This window comes from Chinchilla lanigera, unplaced genomic scaffold (genome assembly GCF_000276665.1).
Source record: "Chinchilla lanigera isolate Chin_1 unplaced genomic scaffold, ChiLan1.0 scaffold00005, whole genome shotgun sequence".
Lineage (NCBI taxonomy): Eukaryota > Metazoa > Chordata > Mammalia > Rodentia > Chinchillidae > Chinchilla > Chinchilla lanigera.
Window position 1 is genome coordinate 22,076,570 of NW_004955406.1, and position 22,346 is coordinate 22,098,915.

General features: G+C 45.3%; 1 protein-coding gene across 7 annotated transcripts in view; it reads right to left on the reverse strand.

The window, feature by feature from the left end:
- Nucleotides 1–677: 677 nt before the first annotated feature.
- The window catches only part of Nmnat2 (nicotinamide nucleotide adenylyltransferase 2), a 197,422-nt gene continuing 175,753 nt past the window's right edge, over nucleotides 678–22,346 (reverse strand). For all 7 annotated transcript variants that reach the window (XM_005375034.2, XM_005375035.2, XM_005375033.2 and 4 more), the window contains 4 exons: nucleotides 21,473–21,549; nucleotides 7,004–7,105; nucleotides 6,795–6,862; nucleotides 678–4,556 (listed from right to left, as the gene is read on the reverse strand). In XM_005375034.2, coding sequence (XP_005375091.1) covers nucleotides 4,454–4,556; nucleotides 6,795–6,862; nucleotides 7,004–7,105; nucleotides 21,473–21,549 — 350 coding nt within the window. In that variant the 3' untranslated portion in view covers nucleotides 678–4,453. The remainder of the gene's footprint in view (nucleotides 4,557–6,794; nucleotides 6,863–7,003; nucleotides 7,106–21,472; nucleotides 21,550–22,346) is intronic.

Sequence of the window (22,346 nt, forward strand, 5' to 3'; positions counted from 1 at the left end):
ATCCTGACTAATGATTAGCTAATGACAATCACAGTCTAGACCTAAACCAATGCAAGATGTAGGTTATAACTAAAGATAAAATAAGAACTAATTATCACAGCAGGATTGAACAATTAACACATCATTAATTTTTGTTCATTTCATTTACATTGCAAAACAAATTGTGAATTTAACAATTCCTTTCTCAGTTAAGATCTTCCATACCAAAAAGTTATATCAGTTGTTAATTTTAGCAAATATAATTTTATTTAATAAAGCATTAATTTCAGTAAATACCCAAAGTTAACCAAGACCAGATGGTGTGGGCTAGTCTGGACCTAAGAATTAATATTTATAAACTGAAAAAACTTAGGTACCACTTAAAAATTTGCTAATTATTTTTCCCTTTGTAGTCCTTGGAAGGGGCCGGGGATATAGCTCAGTGGCATAAGCACCTGACTGGCAAGCGCAAGGTTGTGAGTTTGATCCCCAGTACCACAAAAAACCAAAAAACATACGGTAGTCCTTGGGTATGGTTGTATGTATTTTTATATTACACATGTGGCATCCACTGCACCAGGCAGGAAATCTCCTATTCTAGGTACCTTTTTACACTAATTGTTTCCTGTTAAGTAAAATGAAGAGAAAAAGTGATTACTTCTAGAGGAACCCACAGAGAAGGATCAGAGACACAAGACTCTAGTAGCGTTGTCTTCTTTATTAACATAATTGAAACATTTTGCTGATAAAACTCTTGTCCATGACTATCCTAGCAACAAAATTTTACTCAAAGTATTTCACTGTGAAATGGTATTGCAACTTGAATGTAGTTTTTATTCATGAATTGATTTCCATAACACAAATTTTACTCTTAAAATGGCAGGTTATGTGACAAAAAAAAAAAAAGATTCCAAAAAAGTTTCCCCCTTCCTATGCCAACCCGAGGGGCCAAGAAGCTCAAGTTGAGCTCTAGGCCCAGGGACTCGACTGAAGGTGGAGGGAAAGAGCTGTAACTCATTTCTAACTAACTGGAACAGATTATAGGACACTTCAACTTTACATTACACATGAAGAGTTGAGTTTACCGGGCAGCTACAGGAAGGTGCAGACTGGATGAATTTGGCAGAGCATGGTCATCATCACCAAGATGCTACTTCTAAGGTGTCCTAAGTATCTGAGCTACAAAATCAGTCCCTGTTTCCATCCTTCCCATCTCACCTGTTGACTCCCCTACTGTATCCTTGGGAGAGATCCTGAGCTTTTCATACTCTATGGTTTTAGTTTTGCATCACTCTTTTGATGAATAAAATATACATAATAATATGCTTCTCTCCTTAGTCCCCGAAAAGTGTGTGTGTGCGTGTGTATCAGTTTGGGGAGAGTACACTGGGGTGGTAGTACAAATTTCTCCCTGTGATTCTCTGCCTTTTGCTGTAGTTTGACTACTGAGTCTTACTTTCAGCTTAATTTGAACAGCAAGTTCTTTAATTCTTTCTGAGAAGTTGGAGCTTGAGACTAGAGCTTGTTGGGGAAACGCTAGCCAAGCCGAGATAGGAAGATCCGAGTCTTAAGAAGCTCTAGCTCTAGTTTCAGGCACTTCAGTAAGAGACTTTCTTCCCTGATCCCACGGACATTCAAGGAAAATGAAAGTTAGAAGGCCGAGAGGCTACCTAGGGTTGGGGTGTGTGTGACTGAGGTACCTGCTAGCAGCACAGAGCACCCTGAGGACCATTCCTGGAGGAGAGCATCACTAACACAAAGAGCTTTCCTTCTGGCTGTTCTTACATCAGCCACTTTCAGAAAAATGGAAAAGACCTTTTTCTATTGGTTGCAGGAAATGAGGTTCCAGACTTCTCTTGACAGGATCATTCCAGCTCATGTTTTCTCACCCTCTCTCAGCTGTGCCGCTCTCAGTTTGGCCTTGGACCAAAGCAGCAGGACCCCAGAGGGAAGTCATGCCTAGAGGCTATCCTGTTGGCACCTAGGGCACACCTTAAAACTCTGAGCCATTTTTCTGGCACTATGTCCAGGTCACAGTCCATGTCTTGCCCTTGACTCTGAAAGGTACTCTGACTTTCTTCCAGCAAAGGCAGAATGGAGGACAGTGGGGAATGGGAGTTTCACCTAAAAGGGAATTCACTTTCCTGTCATTAAAGGAAAGCTGTTTTTAACACAATCCCTGTGATATACCAACATATAATCTGTCCCGTTCATTCCTAAAAATCGACTTCTCTTGAGTCTGTTCTTCTCCTTCCCTCATCCCACTCTCCCTCCTAGCTTCCACATTCCTTCCCTCCCCACGCTGATGGTGCAGAGCCAGCTCAGGTCCTCTGGGGTCTGTGGACTAAATGGGGCTTGACCAACATCCAGCAGAGGAAGAGTAGACCAAAGGGACAAAAGAAATCTATAGTCTTTCTCAGGTCTGCTCATGCAGAATCTCATAAACTTTGTCCATAAACTCTAAAAACATCTTTTTTTTCCTCTAGAAAATGCAGCTCCTGTCTTTTTCTGTTCCAGAGAAACGATACCCTCTCACCAAGCTCTGCACTTGATGTATGGCCTGGGATCAGCAATTTAATTCCATGGATTTCTGCTCCCTCGCCTTTAAAGGCGAATGTTGGAGCAACTGAGCTCCAAAGATTTTTTTTTTTTCCAGTTCATTATTCCATGATTCCTAGCCAAACCCCGAGGCCCCAAAATAGGATTTTCCTTCCTTTCTCTGAAGATTATTTTTATAATCCAAGAGACACAACACCCTTTAGGATGCTCCTCTACCATGTTCTTCTGTTGAATTCACTTCCTTTTCCTGGAGACAAATGAAAAATGCTGAAAAGGTGAAATGAGTGGCCATAATGTTGTCCCTGGTTTCAGGTTCTACCTGGGCCACAGTTCATACAGATTTGGACAAAAATATAATACTTGGGGACTATTCCTCGAGGACAACTGGAAACCCGATAGCCAGAGACTGGATGAGAGATAGAAAGCATGAGAGTACTTTCCTTTTAGCTTCTTAAGAAGGACAGGAGGGAGGGCTTAACAACCAGAACACAATCTATCAAAAGTTTTTCCAGGGCCAGACAGAAAGGAAGGAATCAAGGAGAAGTGGATGGAAATAGCTTAGTTGCTCCTGATGGCTTCACAATCTCTCTATCCTGAACCCATTCCTGAGTCAGGCGGGTCTCCTTGGGCTGCGCCTGCAGTTGCTGGGCTGTGCGGGAGATGTGACCAGGCCAGAAGGCCCACACACTGTTTCTCAAGAAAGAATAGACCTCAGCATGACCTAGGGAACATCAGCGGGAGTGTCTGAGAATCATCAGTTCTCTTCAGGGAAACAAATTTCTCCTAGATCATCTTGAATTTCCATCATAACAGAGACAGTTCCCAGCCAAATGGGCAATAAATAATTCTAATTAGCAAAGATCTTGAGGGTTGAGTGAATTCCTAGCATGTTTTTAAACAAAAAAACTGGGTTATCAGGATTTGGCCTTGCCTGTGTGATTCTTCTCAGGCGCAGGCACATGTCTAAGCATGGTATCCAAAGACTGAGGTTCTTGGGTTGACATTTGAAACTCACACGGTGACAATTGGCCACAGCCCATGTAGATCAATGTACTGACTGAGTACAGACTAGCTCTGTGTAATTATAGCTCCAAGGCATCAGAAAACTGGTCTTCTGAAACTAAAGGAATGAACTCAAATTTTAAGAATCCTTACTATTCCAGCATTCATTTGCAGGTTTTGGAATCTGGAAATCTGACTCCTGACTAAAGGTTGTTGTTGTTGTTGTTGTTGCTGCTGTTGCTGCTGCTGCTGTGTGTGTGTGTGTGTGTGTGTGTAGGTTTGTGTGGGAGAACTGGAGGTGACTCAGCTTTCCCTGCTGTGCATGGCCCTCATGCACTTCCTGAGTGCTGAGGCTGGCTATAGTGCCCTATCGGAAGGGAAGTCATATCACAGGAGTGCATTAGGACTACTAAAAACGTAAAGAATCATAGACACTGATTTCATCTAAATTCTACAAGAAGCGAACAAAACAATAAATAAATAAAAAGAAAAAAAGAAAAGTAGCCCTTTGTGGTAAAGGGCATGCTGGGAAGGCGAGAGCTAGAGCCGCCTCCACAGAGCATGCTGGGAGGATGGGCACCAGAGCCGCCTCTCTAGAGCATGCTGGGAAATGAATATCAGTACATCTCCAAGGACTGCACTTCCCCCAACTCCCACCCCATTCCCTCTCCCACCCCCAACCCAGAGACTAGAGGAAAGTTTGTCCAAAGATGACTGTGGAATAGGGAGTGCCATGTTTCTTTGCAGGTCCCCCACACTGTGGGGGGTTAAGTCAGCAGTAGAGAGAACAGTCAAGATGAGGAGTTGGAGGAACAGAGAGGCAGGAGAGAGACTGGGGGAATGGACAGAGATTGGAGGGGCCAGTGTGTTGTCAGAGGACGAGGGGAGAGTGGAGCAGAGAGCTGAGCGGCTGCTAGCCAGAGGCGTTGATGTACAGCTGGCTCTTGAGGATGTAGTCAATGACTGGTTGGGACAGGTAATCCACGACGTGGCCATCCCCATGCTGCAGGGCCAGCCTGCATGAGAAAAGATGTCAATCAGAGAGATAGCCATGCCTGAGACTGAAGCAAGACCGTAGTACTGGCCTGTGCTCTGTCTTTCAGGAGAAACATTCACAGGTGTCTCCTCAACATCCCATCACCAGCCTTTGCTTAGATTGAGCAAACAGTATCGATATTAGGAAATGCCCTCTTGCTTCTGCATACCTTCCCCCAGCCAGTGACATCCTGACTCTGTCACTTCTAGCTGAGAGACTTTGGGCGAGTTATTTAAGACCCACTGTTCTTTAGCTTTCTCCTCTCTAAAATGAAGATAATCTTTAAGCCAATTCCACTCAGCTATTAAGAGGGTTAAAAGAGCCATTGTGCAAAGCACTTAGAATGTTGCAAAGACACAGCAGGCATTTTAATGTATTACCTATTTTTTAAAAAATAAACTTTTCTATGTGTATATTTAAGATACACTTATTCATCTCTTGTGTTTCTCTGTAAGCTGATGTCACAAAAGTCAATCTCCCAGGGGGTTCCTATGACTGACCACATCTTTTCTTTCCTATAGGAGCCCTTGGTTGGGAGTCCATGGAGGGAAGACTCTGACAGGTATGAAGGACTCCAGTGATAAACTTTAGTTTCTCCACAATTTTTCTTCAGTGTGTTCCTGGCTACTTCTGCTTATATGAGTCTTGGGAATGTTAGATTCTAAGGATCTATTTGTGAAAATTCATATACTTCTCCAGGTATCAAGATTCTAAAAGGCAGCTGAGCTCTGCTCTGTGAGATCACCCTGGAGACTGGCTCACTTTCAACACGTACACTGTCCTGACCTTACAAAGTAGGTCCCAAGGGTCACCTTGCACATAAAACACTTCATAAGCGTATCTAGGTGGTTCCCAAATGCCAATCACAACTTCACCAGACTCATCTAGGCAGCAGATTCCTAAGCCCAACCCAAGAAAAGTCTGATTCAGTGAAGCTGAATGGGACACAGGAATTTGTACTGGTGTGTAACAGGGTGCATCTAATGTGCTGCTGTGTTTGGAATCACGATCTTCCCCTCCCTGTCTACTCATTTTCCTTTGTCCTTGAGCTTCTGCCCTTCCCTCCCAGTTGCTTCCACTTTTATAAGTGTCTACATAATTGTCTTTCAGGGACAAAGTCCAATACACTCTTTTTTTAAGTCATGAGTTCACTTGTTTTCTCTGATATGCGACACAGATGACAATGCTCTCCATTTTTGGACCCGCTTCTGCCTTAGTTCCTGAGCCATCATTGCTGGGAGGTTGTGACTGCTCCTTAGTCTTCTTAAAAGGCCAATATGTTTGCAGTGTTCTTTATGGATGCTTTTTCTTCTTTTCTTCTTAGCACTCTCTGTGAGCTCATCCATGCTGGGAATAATACATTCACGGCCCTCAGTTTTGTATTTCCAAACGTCCGTATCCTATATAACTCACCATGCCACTGGATATTTTCACTTGGGGTTTGTGGTTGTTAACTGGCTCCTGGTAATCATCTTCTCTTTCTTTCGTTTAGTAATACAGCCTCCTCTTTTATCTGGACAGATGGTTGCCAAGCAATAAATGCTTTTTCCCAGCCTTCCTTCATCCCGGAGCCAGTGGGATGCAAAGAGAGGTGATACAGCAACCTTAAAGACAAAGCTTCTTGCCTCAGGCTTTACCTTCCCACTGGCCAAGAAGAACAGTCATGGCAGCCTCTGTGGGGTCAGAGATGGAAGCTTCATATTGAAGAGACCAGAGATTCATGTCCTTTGGACTTTGGTAATAAGGAACTAATCATATACCTTATAAAAACTCTGTATATTGAGATCTTTTTGTTATGGCAGCTTGGTCTATATCCTTATTAATACACTATCTTGTAGAATCTCAAACTAAAAACTCACAACTAAAAACATCTTCTTTCCCCTCAAACTAGCTAAGATTAGCTAATATATTATTTTCTCTTTTAAAGGTAAGTGGTTGAGAACAAATAAATGAAGCCAAACAGGAGGCTGAATACTGGGTCAGCAAGAGTCCTCTTACAACCTTTTTTTTTTTTTTTTGGTTTTGGTTTTTTCTCCAGAACCGGGAACCGAACTCACGACCTTGCGCTTGCCAGGCAGGCGCTTTTGACGCTGAGCTAAATCCCCAGCCCCCCAGCAAGAGTCCTCTTGATGTGTCCTCTAAACCTTTGGCTAAGGACAGCTACATGGAAACTGGTAAGCCAGTGTGACCAGTGTCTCTGGTCATTTGTCAGACGTACCTGCTCTTGGTTGAACTGACAACAGACATGGGATGGTTGATGTCATCCTTCACCACCATGATGTTGTTCTGGAAACAGAGCAGAGAAAGTAGGCTGCGAGCCCCTCTCATTGAATTCCTTTTGCTCTCTCACTCCTCCAGCCCTCCCAGGACTCTCAGAGAAGAGCCACCACACAGATACACAAGCAGAGAGATAGACGCAAGACTCACTTTGTATTTGCGGAGTATTGAGGAGTGATTCATGATTCTGTCTGTGTCAGCTGCATCCCGGGGCACCACCACAATCCCAAAGTCCCCAACGATCACCTCCATCTGAAGAAAGAGAGAGAGAGCATTTTGGTAAAACCCAGAACCCTAATTCCGTTCTTCCATGTGGAACTCCAACCTTTAGTTCTTAACTTGCCTTTTCAGCTCCAGCAGTCAGCAACTTTAAGAAACAAGCACTAAGAGTGTTAGTAGAATGAGTGAGAACCTCACCTGGCACACAGAAGATGCTGAATAAGTACTACTAGACTAACTGAACAAATGCACTTGTGCATGTCTGGGCATGTCCTCTTTGATTCCTAAGACTGCGATTAAGTTCACAAGGCTGCAGAGTAACATGGCTGACACATAGTCCTACCCAGCAGACACGCTCATAGGTAAAGCAGATACCATTCTTCCCCAAACGTGCCTCAGTCTTCTGCGGGACTCACGAGAGGACTGACATGCTCCCCAGGCTCATCCACACGAATGCTAGTGTGGGACTCAAAGGCAGCCATGAGCACAGCAGGGTTTGGAATTATCATTGTGCACAGGTAGTGACAGAATGGTGGTGACTATTATTGAGATTACTCCTGAGAGTGTCCCATAGTAGGGGGCCAAGTAGGGGCTTGGTGCCTCAATGAGAAATAACATGTCCTGTTCTTTGAAAAAAAAAAAAAATTACTATATTTTCCTGATAATACATAGAATATGAGCTTGGAAAATCTGGGAGAAAATTAACCACAACCACACCACCCAGGTAACCATTGTTGACATTTTAGCATATTTCTGACCAGACTCTTCCTCTCTACTTGTAGGTCTATGTATCCATGACAAGATTAAAGTACAAAAGTAATAACCTTTTACCTGCACTTTTTCATGTAGCATTATATTATGTGCATTTGCTCATATCATAAAAATCATTTAAAAACAAAAGTTTTAACAACCTATGCATTTTACAGTCTGCTGTAGCATAGTATATTCATTCCATAGCACAGTGAACCAGTCTTATATTGTAGAAAGCATAGAGTTCCTTCTGATTTTTAGCAATTATGCACAAACACTTTGATGAAGATCATTATACATAAATCTTTTGTCACATCTCTGGTTATTTCCTTAGTATAAAATGTAAAATAACTGGGTGAAAGGATATGATATGAACATATTTCAAACTCTTAAGACATATTACCAAATTGCTTTCTGGAAACTCGGGCCAATTTTGATTTCCAAGGAGCCTAGAAATGTTGGCACTTGATAGACTTGGATCTAGCCGGAACATGTTTCTGTTTAGATCGTTCCAATTCTGGATCTCAGATGGAGGAAAAGAAGACGCAATAGCTTGCTTCTAAGTAGTGCAGCTCACTGAGCAAAGTCTGCTTTGTGAGCAAGGAGCCTAGATTTCCCCCCGCAGTTCTCCAAACAAGTGCCACAAAACCAGACAGCATGGAGCACAGTGGGTCACTCTCTACTAGAAGGTATCCATAGCAATAGAATCTTATTTCTAAGCCTGACTTACCGTGTGTGTGTGTGTGTGTGTGTGTGTGTGTGTGTGTGTGAGAGAGAGAGAGAGAGAGAGAGAGAATCCTTGGCTATTTCCAATATTTCCATTCATTTTTACTCAGCTTTTCTTGTTGCTTACAGCTAAACATAGAAATGAACTGGAACTTCAGTTGCTGAAATGAGGTCTTGAGTGCTCTAGGAGGAAGTTGTGGAGAGAAATTAAAAGCCTGGTGTATAACCTTAGAGTCCCCATTGCATCATGCCATTTGGAAAATACAGAGTACTCCGCAACGCACTGCATCTGTTGGAGGTGCACAAGCCAGGTAAATTGGCACCAGGTCCTTTGTTCTATAGACTAAGAATGGTAGGGAAGGACGAGGCAGGTAGTAGGAGCATCTTGCCATAGCTTTTAATATTGCACAGGGCTCCACTACTCAGTATTCACCATTCCATCTCTTCCTCCTCCTCCCAAGCCTTGCTCGCATCATTTTTTCTGGTGCATTCAGAGATAAGAAGCATGGTTACTGAAAGGCTTTGCAAAGGAGAATGTAGCGGTTCCAAGTCTTATGGCAGGTATGAAACCATGGAAGTTACAGGCAAGAAGTTCAGGCCATCATTGTGGACCACAGTGTCATGTGTAATAAAAGCGGAGCCATGTGAGTAGTTACTCAGTAACTGATCCCCAAACGTGTCTACACATTAGCTGAGGAGCTTTTAAAAAGCAGTTCCCAAACCCAGCTCATGTCCAAGGTCAGTTAAACCAGAATCTTTCAGAATGGGACCCAGACATCAGTGTTTTCAAAAATTCTTCGAACAATTCTAACATGCAACCAAGTTTGAGAGCCAGCGCTGTGAATTAAAACTGAAGAAACTGGAATGGTGGAGAAAGAGGTAGAAAAGAGAAGGAAGGAGGGGAGCAAGGGAGGAAGGGGAGAAAAACAGAATTCATTTAAGCAAGTGTACATGAAGATTCCTAAACTGCCTGGCTATGCAGATATTTTGAGATAGTTCGGCATAGGCTGCATAGTGTAGGATCAGCCTTCCAGCCCATTCTGAAAGCATGATGGATGTTTTGCATAGGATGCATGTAATAAGGAGGCTATTTAATGCGAGTGTTCGCACTGTAGATGGCTCAGAGCAGCAGTCAGCCCTCATGGGGGCGTTGCCCTTGGGTGACATCTGTGCAGTTACTGCTCTCCACTCAGCACCTGCTCTCCACTGAGCCAATCAGCAGGCAGACAGAGACTTTGCTGCCCGAGATATTTCTCTTTTCCCCACACAGGTGACAGACTTGTCCCTGGGAATCACCAATCGGGTGAGGGAGACAGAGGCCTGGAGACAAGAGCCATAGCTTCAGCAGCATCTCTGCAATGCTTCGGGCCAGAGACAGAACGGCCTCCCTAACTCTGCCCAGACACCAGGGCAGTGGCTTCATTTTCATGCTGGAGGACGTGAGGGTGGGGAGAGGCACCAGGTGTAGCGGTGGTGAAGTGTGTCCTCGGTCCCATTGTTACTCCAGTTCTGCAGTAGCTTAGCTCTCCACCCCACCCCGCTTCTCTCTCTCTTCACCAAGGCTCCCGTTGGCAGCCTCTTCTGTTCGTCCTCTACCTCTGTGCTCTTCTTTTCGGTCTCGCTCTGCTGATTCCTCCTTTTCTGTCTGACCGTGAATCACTGAACTCCACTAGACCTCAATCCTTGGATCTCCTTTCTGTTTACATTCACACCTCTAATGATTTCATTCCATTTCAAAACTTTAAAGATACACTAATGGCTCTCTAATCAATATTTCTAGCATAGACATTTCCTGAACTCATACACTAGCTGCCTTCTTAAAATGTTTAAGACATCTCAAACTTTACTCATCTCAAACTTAATATATTTATGAGACTCTGGACCTCCTAACATAGACAGACAAACATCCTTCCCCCCAAAAAGTGCTTTTCCCCATAGTCTTTTTTTTCCCCCCATATCTTTTACTGGCTCCAAGCAAATGCCTTGGCATGTTTCTTTCTTTCTCTCTTCTCACATCCTACATTCAGCCCACCATGTAACACGATTAACTCCATCTTCAAAACAAATGTAAGCCTTTCATCATTTCCCATGTCTACCCTAGTTGAAGCTCCTCTGGTAGGCTGGATAATGACCTCCAAAGAATCCCAGGTCCAAAGCCCTACAACTTGTGACCGGTCCCTTATGGCAAAAGACTTTGCAGATGTGACTGAGGATCTTAAGATCATCCTAGTGATCTGGGAAGGCCCTGATGTAACAATGAGTGTGCCTTCAAGAGGAAGGCAGAGGGAAGTTTGACACAAAGGAATGAAGATGATGTAAAGATGGAGCAGAAAGTGATTTGAAGATGCTGCACTGCGGGCCTTGAGGATGGAGGAAGGGGCCATCAGTAAAAGAATATGAGACATGCAGCTCTACAAATCTAGAGAAGTCAAGTACGCAGATTCTCAAGAGCCTTTGAAAGGAGCAGAGCACTGCTAACACTAGGTTTTGGTCCAGTGAAACCTATTACATACATCTGGCTTCCAGAGCTGTAAGAGAATAAAAAATACGCTGTTTCAAATGAGTTCATAGCACCGGACACAATTTCACCTCCATCATCTCTCACTTGGGTTGTTCGAGTTTTCCTGTTATTCTCTTGCCTCTTTCAGTTTATTTCCAACATCTAGATTGGTAATGCTCAAAAATAAGTCAAAACACATAGCTCCTTGGCTCAAAGCCTTTCACTTTCACTAACTATCTCCTTTTTAGTGAGATCTCTGCCATGCTATTTACACTTGCATCCCTTCTGCACTGGCCCCATAGGTCTAAATTATTGAGAATGAGAGTTGTGTTTCCTACCTTTTAAAATCTCTGAGCAGCACCACAGTGGTTGGCAGGAACAAGTGCTTTATAAGAGACAGCAAAAGGGGAGCTCAGATGAAAGTGCTCAGTGCATGCTGAGGAAAATTAGTATAACCTGGAAGTCCCAGCTACGTTCAATATAAGAAAGACTGGAAAAAAAAACTAGTCACAAGGATTCAAGGAACCAAAATCGCATCTGGCTTCTTCAAGGGCTGTGTGTCTGAAGTGAGCCTTGCTGAGCAGCAGAATGATGAAGCTGCATTTAGAAAAATTAAGCTAATGACTAAGGGTGCTTACGGCAAAAACTGCCTAACTTCCACAGCCTGGGTCTGGCTACAGACAAAATGTGTGCTCCATAGTAAAAACGGCAAGCAATGATTGAAGCTCACATTGCTGCAAGACTGCGATGGTTATTTGTTTCATCTGCTCTGTGTTGCTTTGATTTGCAACTGCAGCAGTCAGATAGGAAAGGCCTGGTGTCCTCTGCACCAGGAAGAAGTCTGCCAGACCCGGAAGAAGATGAGAGATCATGACCAGAGGGATGCAGACAAATGACTTGAAACAAGTAGTCAGGAAATTGATTCCAGACAGCATTACTAATGGCAAAGAAAAGGCTTGTGCATCTCTTAATATCATCTTCATGATGTCTTTGTTAAGAAAGTAAAAGCACTGCAGAAGCCCAGGTTTGAACTGGAAAAGGCAAACTCACGGAGCTGCGGGAGGAGAGCAGTAGTTCTGGAAAAGCTACAGGGATGAGATAAAGGGAAAGGTTGGATAAGCTGACGGGTCGGCCAGCAGCCCAATCATCTGTTTAAGGTTCAGAATCTAATAGTGTGAAAAGTCTTGTGTAAGTGTGTGTGTGTGTGCGTGTGTGTATAGTACTGGGGATTGAAGCCAGAGGCTTCGCACTGAACTACTTCCCCAGCCCATTTTGTGAGATATCATCTCACTAAGTTGTTAAATTTCCCAGGCTGGACTTAAACCTGCAATCTTTCTGTCTCAAATTCCCACATGCTGGATGGCATGTGCCACCACACTTACCTTGACAAAAAGTCTTATTTGTGAAAAATAAAATAAAACCACCACCAACAAAATAGATTACCCAGACCTCATGCCTACTCTTTCTGATACACACCTGCCTTTGGAAATTGTTGCTTTAAATCACATAGGCAATTGCCCAAGCTTCTAACGCTGGTCTGGTTTGGATTAGGTCAAAGTGAGATACCTACAAGACCAATGCCTCAGCAGCTCTGGGGATTCTAGCAAGAGTGAGGTCATTCCCCTGTCCCTGAGGAGCGGTTAAGGCAGGTACCTGATCCCAGGAAGCCAAGGGTGCTCAGGTCCCTAAGACTGAGTTTTTGTTTTAGCATGAGCCTTTAGTATCTCCTGTCTGCCTGAAGATTTCTCTGTAGGTCTTGTCCTTGGGGTGGGGAGTAGTCAAGATAACACAGGTATCCTGATTGGTAAATTCCACTCCCAGTGTCAGTGGGCAGGATTAGGGCACGACCTTCTCTGCCACACTCAAGGACTTTCTCAGTTTATCCTGGCTTGTGCTCTGCCCTGGAGGTGGGCGTCTATAACATTCATCCTGCTTTAGCTTCCTGCTCACAGGCACAACTTTGATCATATCTTTTCATCTTCTAGTCAAAGGCTCCTGGCTCCCAGGCGAGGTAGGGGTGGAAAAGGAGAAAGGAAGTGGGAGGAGGCAGAGCCCACTTCCCCAAATGTGGGGAATCTGAGGGAAGGATATGAGACATCTTGAGGCAGGAAGCAACTTGGCCTTGGGAGAAAGAACATTCATGAGCCAGAGAGCAAACCTCCTACAATAAATATAGGGTTATCAACATCCCTCCAGGACCCGAATTTCAAGACCTGCCATGCTGGGTTTCAGGGATGTGCTGAGTAGGCAGATGGCCTGTGATCTTAGTCAGGTCCTTTCCCAGGAACCAGACATACAAGGTTGAGCAAGATAGATATGGCTTCAAAAAAATTAAAAAGACAGATATAGCTTTGGGTAGATCTCATGGAGAGATCACTAATCTAGTGGGTGACATTAAACAAAAGATCATTTTCAAGTTTATCTACTGCTATGAAGGGTTAGTTACACATGCGTGACTGATGCCTGGCAGAAGTTTGGACCTCATTTTATTGTGGAAGCAAACTGTTTCCTGGGATCCACCCCTCTAATCAAGTTGTACCCTTTCATTTTTGTCATTCAGGGAGCTGGCACTGAATGTGTGTGGTGAATGTGACATGGTGGGTACTGTTCTGGTGTTGGCGAAAAACATAGTTTTTAAAAATAATCTTAGAGCTTACCTTCTAGTGGGAAAACATCATAAACAAATAAATATATTAAATATTAGGTAGAGATAAGTGTGATATTGAATATAAAATAAAACGGCCTTTAAATTAAAGCTGAATGAGAAGCGGGTAGGCATAATGATAACTGGGGGGAAGGGGGGCAACATTCTGAGTGAGGTCACAGCTGCTGTAAAGGCCCTTAGGTGAGAAAGTTGGTCAAACAGAAGAACCCAGCTAGGATCGGAGCACAGAGAGGTAGGTAGAGTAAGCAAGAACCAGGTCATGATGAAGGGGGGTTTCACTTTATTTGCAGAGAAGCCACCTCCAATAGCAACAGAATCCAAGATATGCTGACTTGCCCTGGTGGGACTGAGTGATAGGACCCTTGGTAGGGTCAGAATCCTGACTTTCTCCCCCAAACACAGCTCTCCTCTCAAGCCACAAGACACCACTGACTTGGGCTAACCTGTGTGTCTTCTCCTCAGGAGGACAGCCAGGGGTGAGGGAATCAGTAAGAAAGGGAAGAAGCATTTATAAGGTATCTGCCATGTGCTGGGCACAATATTGGAGCTTTATTTATTATCACTTTTAATCTCCATAGCAACTGTCTTCCAACAACTGTCTTCCAAGACCTGTGCCTTTGCTCTAATTTCATGGATGAGGAAACCAAGACGCAATGAGGTTCAATAACTTGTCCAAGCTACTCAGATAGTGAGTTCGGTGGAGCCCACTCTGGTGCCCCTTAAAGATTCTTTCTATCACCTCATACCTCTTGCAGATAGATCCATTGATAAGACTCATATTTTAGTGACTTGAACCTCCTTTGGTTTAAAAATATTTTTTGTCTATTTGAAAATATATTCTTCAGGTTTACCATTGGCTGAGTGCTTAATTCATTGCTCTACATCGCCCCCTGAGGGCACAATCATATAACTTCCTGGGTGGGTTAAGAAAGGATGCAACTAGAGAGCTTTCAGCAGAAGCAACCCAATAGGTAGGGAGCTTCTGAAACCTGCTCCATCACTTTCAGAAGAGAACTCTCCACAATATTCTGCCCAGAGGGAAGGCTGGTTGGGGGTTAGTTCAGTCAGGGTTGAACTAGCATTTCCAGGTATGCATTTCCAGGATGGCAAATGATCCTTCAGCCGGGCTTCCGAGAGGAAATCATCCTTACTCCCCTGCCAGTTAGGTAAGGAGTGTGAGAGGGCTGCGTTTCCAGACTCAGGCCCAAAGCCTAACTGCTGAAACAACAGCATCTTTCACACGAGAACAACCAGAGTCCCACACAGTGGGAGTTAGGGTCCTTTCCCTGTGCCTGTGAATTCAGCCTTATCAGTGTGGGGGCCTAATCCCTGAGCCACGGAGAGTCCACCAGCTTCCTGGCTGGAGCTGAACTGTCTGATAAAAACCATCTGAGCTTGAATAACCAAATGTTTGTCTTTGCTCCATTTATCCTGGGGCCCTGGGATTTCTTCTGGAGTGGCTCATGCCCCAGGCTCTTCCTCTGTTTATTTTCTTTGGTGGTTTTCCCATAGCCGGTGGATAGAAGAAGCAGTGAGCCCATGGCCGGTTGGCTGGAGAAATGTAGGGTACGGCCAATTAGAACCAGCCTGCGGAATGTTGGGCTTTGAGGAGTGCAAAGAGAAAAAAAGAAAGGAAAGAAAGAAAAAGACAGTTCCCCCATTGGACCATCGCTAGCGCCTAGTTCCATCTTTGGAATTTCACTCCTTTGAGTTAAATATTGAGCTTTACTTGTTTAAAAGGCAAATATCCCTGAGAGCAGAGAATACAGAATCCTTACACCTAATGATTTTACCTGCTTCCTCAAAAGTCCATGCTTTCTCAAATAAATACAGTAAAGACAAACCCAGGGCTCTGGACGTGGTGGAACACTTGCCTCTCAGAAGGCCCTGAGTTCCACACCCACAAAAATAAACAAATAAACAAAACCCTATTTTAATCCACCAAAACTTGCTCCTCAAAAAGTCTTGCTTCCACTACTGCATCTTTAACATCCTCCCCGTTACTCAAAGAGCTTTGCTTTTTCCACCCACTTAACCCAGTCGTGCCCGTGATTCAAAGCCCAGCTCACACGCTGCTTTGTCCTGTGCCCGGCCTTGCGGGACTTCAGTCTTACTCTCATTTGTCTGGCTCATTTGGAAGAAGGGTCTGAGGGCTTGTGGGAAACCCTGCTTTGCCATTCAGTAGCTCTATGGTCTTGGACAAATCATCACATCATCCACTTAAGCCTCAGTTTCCCTATCTTTATTTTTTTATTTTGAAATGTTTTTTGTCTTTTTGAGGCAAGGTCTCGCTATGTAGTTCAGGTTGGCCTTGAGCTCACTTTGTAGCCCAGGTTGGCCTAAAATGCAAAACGATCCTCCTGACTCAGCCTCCTGAGTGCTGGGATTACGGTGTGCATCACTATGCCTGGCAGTTTCCCTATCTTTAAAATGAGAATAGTGATTCTACTTCATAGGCGTGTTCTAGGGGTTAAATGAGATAATTCATAAAATACAATTGAGGTATTTATTTTCTGTCTCCTCTGCTAGATAGTAAAGTGCTGGTTGAATATTTTCTTTTGTTTTCTCTGTTACTCTAGCCCTAGAACAGGGCCTGCCACAAGGCAGGTGCTTAATGACAGTTTATGATTCATGAATGAATAACAGCCAGCAGTTACTGAGTGACTGCTGGATTCAAGACTCTTAAATGTTTCATGTTTTTTAAATTTTGTGTTATATAAAGAAATAATATAATAAAAATAAGGTATTTTTAGACTGCAAGTGTCTGAAGGGCAAGTAGATGCTATGTTAATATGGGCACTGTTGAAAGACCGATTGAAGAAAGGAATGCTTAAATCAGAATTAATTTGCCTCCTTTCCATTATCGTATGACAGACAAAGCAGCTGGCAGCATGAGATCCCTACACAGCAGGTTTTGTCTCAGGCACAGGAGTAAGTATAAAAGCTTTCTGCTTCATAAATCGGCCCTGGCTCAGCCAGTGCCTTTGGTCTCGGCTTCCCACAGTTCCTGATGCATGTCTGGATACCTGCTTTCCTGCTTGTGCCAGTATGCAGCACATCAAAGGATCGGTTTCTTGGGGGAGAGCCGCTCTCTATGAAAGAGCTGAGAATGGGGTGGTGTACTGGGAACCGGGTCCTGATCTCAAAGGCTGTTCCAAGAGTCTAGATCCTGATTTTTCTGGAAATCAAGAATGAAAGTGCCAACTGCCGGGCCACACAGCAGTTCTTTTGTATCTCACTTGAGAAAAACGCGATGAATATGTATGGAATTTTCTCGCCCTGGAATGTAAGGGGAAGGGAGTGTCACTGGTCAGAGGTCAGAATTCACTGTGGGCCTATGGATCTTTGTGCCTAATGGGAAATGCCACAAGGGATGTGTCTGGGTCGGCTAGGGTTGGTAGGTTAATTAGGTTTCTAGATGGCAACCTTTGGTTTAGGACTTCAAGGCAAAAGAAAGAGCAGACTTGACTCAGCGGGCTGACAGAGAGGCCTTCGCAGTCCTGCTGTTCAACAGGCCATTTTGGTTGGTTCCCAGTCAGGATGAAGGAAAGGCAGCTTCACAGTCCCTTCAAGATTTCTCTGTAGAAGGATGAAGTCTCCTTTTTCTCACAAGATCTGTTCAAATAAGCAGCTTCTCTATTTGCCTCTGAGGATCCCAGACAATGGAGACAAGGGAGCGTGGACTGTGGAGACAGGGCCTTGGACTGCGGAGAAGAACCTGTGCTCTCCTGGCCACACTCCTGTCTCCAGGCCTGGGCAGGTGCAGGGCTTTGGGCGTCTGGTCTGTGGGTCAAGCGATACTGCTTACCGGCTATTGCTTGACAGATGTATTCTGATAAAGGGGTGAAAGAATGAATGAATGAAAGCCAGGACAGAGACAGGCCTTCTCTATCTCATCCCTGGGAATCTTGTGTAGAAACAGATCCCCAAAGCAGGCCATTTCACTTGCTAGTAGCCTAAGCAGGGCTCACCAATGTTGCCGGTTTTGGGAGAAGGATGCTTCTTTTTCAGGCATGACGTCCGAGCTCCCCAAAATGAGGAGTGGGGACTAACTCACAAATTTCCTAACTAGTTTCCTGTTCCCCGCATCCGCCTTTGCCTACTCAATCCTATTTCTAGCGGACAGCGACATTTTACAAGAGGAAATCACAGGACAAAAACAGAATGTTTTGAGGTCAGTGGCTTTAAATCTACTGGAGAAATTTTAATAAGATCCTGAGGAAACAGGAATACTTCCTGCAGAGCAGAAGGAAGGAAAAGGAGCTTCTGCTGCTCTGCACACTTCCCTGAGACAGGAAGAGGCTCAAAGTCGTTGAAGTCCACCCTCTGTCACCTCCTGGAGGGCACCAGAGGAGACAGATCTTGCAGATTATGGGCCGGGGACAGCACAGGCTTCCAGACTCAGCCACTCGGCCCCTGCCCCAAGTGGACAAGGACCAGAGTACCATCACCCTCAAAGACTAGAAAGGCTGGGGAGATGTGGTGACCTTGGTCAACTAACATACAAGGTCCTCTTGGGTCTGCTCAGCAGCAGTGACTCAGACAGAACTTCTACTGTCCTTGCGGATACGGATTTAGAGCGGAATTTTAACTTGATTTAAATAAACTAAAAGTGATATTTTTGGCATGCTTCTGTTAATAGGCCGAACTTCACGCACATTAGTTAAGGAAATACTTCCTTGGATATTTTCCACCCCTGCCTCAGATGCAATGATTCTAAAGACCTCACAGATTGCTCACTGCCGGTGAGGCAGGGGAATGAGCAGTTGGCCTGGTGGGTGCCCGATGCAGCTCTGCTGCAGGCTGGACAAAGCCCTTGGGGGCCAGCTTTGAAGGTCGGCTGCTGTCCTGGCAGGTACCCGCATCTCAGCCTTGCACAGGGCAGATGTAGCAACTGTCGTGCCCTCTGAGAATAGTAGCCAGGCTGGATGTCCTAGGTCTCCAGCCACGCAAGGCGGCCTGAGGCTGAGGGAGTTCTAAGGATATGAGTGTCACAAGGGTGGTTCTTGTTTTTCTCCTCCTGAGGGTTGAACCCAAGGCCTCCTGCATGCTAAGTCAGTGCTGTCCACCAAAGAGCTGCAACCCTAGCTGTGGGACTTTCAGTTTTAAAACCAAGTAAGTCCCCAGAAAACTGCAACTAGCTGGTCACCCCACCTTGTTATCTGCTCGTTATCTCATCCTTGGCTTCTACCCATGCTCCAAAGTCACCCACTTCAGACTGGGGGTTGGGAATCAGATAGGAGAATCGCTTTTCTCTTTGCATAAGCTACTGAAATTCTGTGATCTCCTCCAAGAGTCAAAAAAAGTGAGAAGGTCAGGACCAGGGCCTGCCCAAGTGGTCAGGTAGGAACACATTTGAATAGGTAAGGACTTTACCATCATTGTCACATCCCTGGTAAATCAACAGATATTGGTTTCTTAGATTTTCTCCTTTAACCAACCTTAGAGAAAGCCTGAGCTCTTCTCCCTCATCCTCCATTGTGGTTCCAAGAGCAGTCACTTTGGAGAGAAGTTAGAGGATCTGCAGTTGGTGATCTGACTAGAAGGACTCAGAGGGATTGGCCATGCAGCAAGGGTCCCAACTTGTGTAAAGTTCAAGCTCCAGGAAGCTGGGGTCTGCCCCCCAGAGGCAGCTCCTACCAGGTCCTCCTTAGTAAAATAGCCCCAGGGATTCCCTGCTCAAGCAAGCAGGATGCAGCTCCAGTTGCTGACTGCATTTCTCTGAATTCCTCCAGGACTCCCAGCGTTCCCACAGCAAGGGGTTCCAGGCAACTGGCTAGCTTTGCCTGGATTCTTGAGAGTTTTACTGTGATCTTGCACAGAACTCAATCCACATCACTTTTTACTTTCACAGGACCTCGGGAAGTAGCGAGGAAACAAAAGCTAAGTTAAGTCACTTAATCCACAACCAAAAGGCTTAAAATTTCACCTGCAGACAAGCGTTCCAGGAAAGATGGAAGGAGACACAGTATATTCTGCTTCCCTGAAACTCTCCCTCCCCTCTTGGTAATCCTACAGCATGTTAGCATTTATGCCCTTCACCTTGAATGTGTCTATTTAGTATTTGTGAATTTCTTTTACCATTTGTTACACGTAATTGTATAATAGGTGTTAAACTAAGTAGACACTTTAAATAGATAATGTCACTTAAGTCTTCCCCAAACCGTATGAGGTAGATTTTATTATCGTGCCCATTTTAGAGATGGGGAGATGGAAAAAAATGAAGCTGAAAATATATTTTGTTACAAGCTCTGGTGGAATAAAACTGAAATCTTGAGTTTGACCCTGAAGGCTGCTTCTCTCCTGCCTCTCCTCTTTCTGTCTTTCCAAAAGTAAACATAGATGAAAAGACTTCCATATGTATATAACCACACCTCCTAATACTTGAGGGCAAGGATTGTACTGTATATTTCTTTAAAATCTCAGACTGCTATAGTACCATTTTATAGATTTATAAGGACAACTGAAGATGGGGAGGAAAGCCTGCATACACCTTCTAGCCTCACTTGCTTTAAATTACTTGCTTTCCTCGCCTATTTTAGAGGTCACATAGCTAAGCAGTCCGTCCTACTAGCTTTGCTACAGATCTGACACATGGGCCTTGACCGTATTGGTGGCCCATGCTGTTTTCCAGGAACTTAAGGGTGGCTCCAACCGGATGAAACTACTGACCCTTCACTTTTTGAAAATCAGAGGCCTAAGCCACACCTTCAGTGCACGTTAGCGCTGCCATTTTCTAAACACACAGCCTGTGCTGAGCCATGAAGGTGATCACACACGTAACAGACCAGTCACTTCGCTTTGCCTTACCTCTGACAGCTCTCCACCCTCAGACTACCCTCCTCTTTATCCTGCACACATCCCTAAACTCTTTGATACTTGGGGTTTCTGCCCCCTCACATTTGCCTCCTTGTGAATAAACTTTCTTTTTTTCTTCAAAAGTCATAATCTCAGGGATTGTCATACTGTACCCTGGGCAAAACTAGCCTTGTTTGGTGACCAGAGGAACTGAGTGATTGACAGGGTCACACAAGTGGATGAAAAAAGCACGAAGTCTGGAACTGCTGCCCTGGTACTTCAGTTTGTACAGGTCTGGGGTTGGGAGCTAGCCTTAGCTCAGGTTGTCAGATGAACTAATGAAAGAACAAGAACGAATACACGCGTGAAGAGTACTTTTGTGGATTAGCCAGTTTAAGACCGGCACAGCTGGGTCTGGCAACTGAAGATGTCCCCAGAGCTTCTGAGTGATAGAAACTTAACTGCCTCATTTCCTGTAGCCCCACTCCATTGCCAGAAGGTTCCTACTGAACTTTTGCCATTAAGGTCGCCCCTCTTGACCTCTTTCCTCTTGTTAAGGGTATTTTAGGTTGGTATTTTACTACCTCTTCAAAAGAGTCAAAAGAAAACGAAATACACTATCATCTTGAAAGGGCAAAGGTTTTTAATCCCTCCTTTTCCCCACCCCCCAACACACTCCCCAAACACCCCTGAGAGCCAGGCATTCTGTGACTCACAGTGCCCCGCCCAGGCTTCCCGGAGCAAGCACGAGGGGGGTAGTGTGAAATGCAAAAGGAGATAAAGCTCAGTGGGGTAGGTGAGGGTTTTCTTCCACAGCGATGGATGTGAATGGATTGCCCTTTGGGAGGACGGAGGAGGCAAGGCTGCAGCTGGGGGAGGGAAGATCAGAGGCCAAAGTCAAGCGTCCCCTTCCCATCCTTCCCTCCCCAGCTGTGCCGGGCCCCATGGCTTTGCTACTCACATCTGCCTCATTCCAGAGCCCTGGGATGCAGAAGGACTCCAGCAGGTCACTGCCGCACAGCAGCAAGATCCGCAGCTCTGGGGAGGGGAACAAAGTCAGCAGAGGGAGCAAGCGGAGGCCTGGGACACGGTCACCGCGCCTCCCAGCCTTCTTCCCTTGATGGACACGAAGTCTTGCTCTGAGGGGGCTGCGGAGTCCTAGATGGGCCCCCTCCCCAGGGCGGGTGTGGTGTAGGCACCTCTGCTCCCTCCCCCGCTGGCTGAGGGTCAGAGCGCCCTGGCCTTCTGTGGGAATTACTCATGCAGGGAGAGCCGAGTGCAGAAGGGAGCCACCTCCCCAGCACAGGGGCCTTTTGGGGCTACACTAATATGTCTGGTCACCCAACAGAGTGGGGGGCACCAAGTGCACCTCCTGAGTGCTCAGGCCACTGTCCTCAGCAGGGCCTGAGAAGTGAGGCTGAGGTCCTTCCCTGCCCTCCCTGCTCTTCCTGGCCCCCTGGCACACTTGCTGGCTGTCAGTTGTTTTTCTTCCCTCATTACACCCGCTTTGAGTGACCCCAGGGAGGCGCACTGTCATCTGAGAGATGCAGCAAACTGTTGCTTATTGAAGCTGCGCAGTGTGGGGGAGGGAATCCGGGGATTCTTAGAGCACCATGGGGAGAGTCCTGGCCCAGGATGTGACTCAGGGGGCCCAGGCCCTTCCATGGTGGGTCTGAGGCTATGGAGCTTCTGGTCTGAGACAATAACACAACCCTATGCTGAGCTCAGAGCCAGGCTTCCTGAGACAGCTGTTAGCATGGACCCTGAGGCAATGACCAACAGCGCCCAAGTCTCATTGTTCCAGGGTCTAGGCAGCTCACCCACCTCTGGCATCC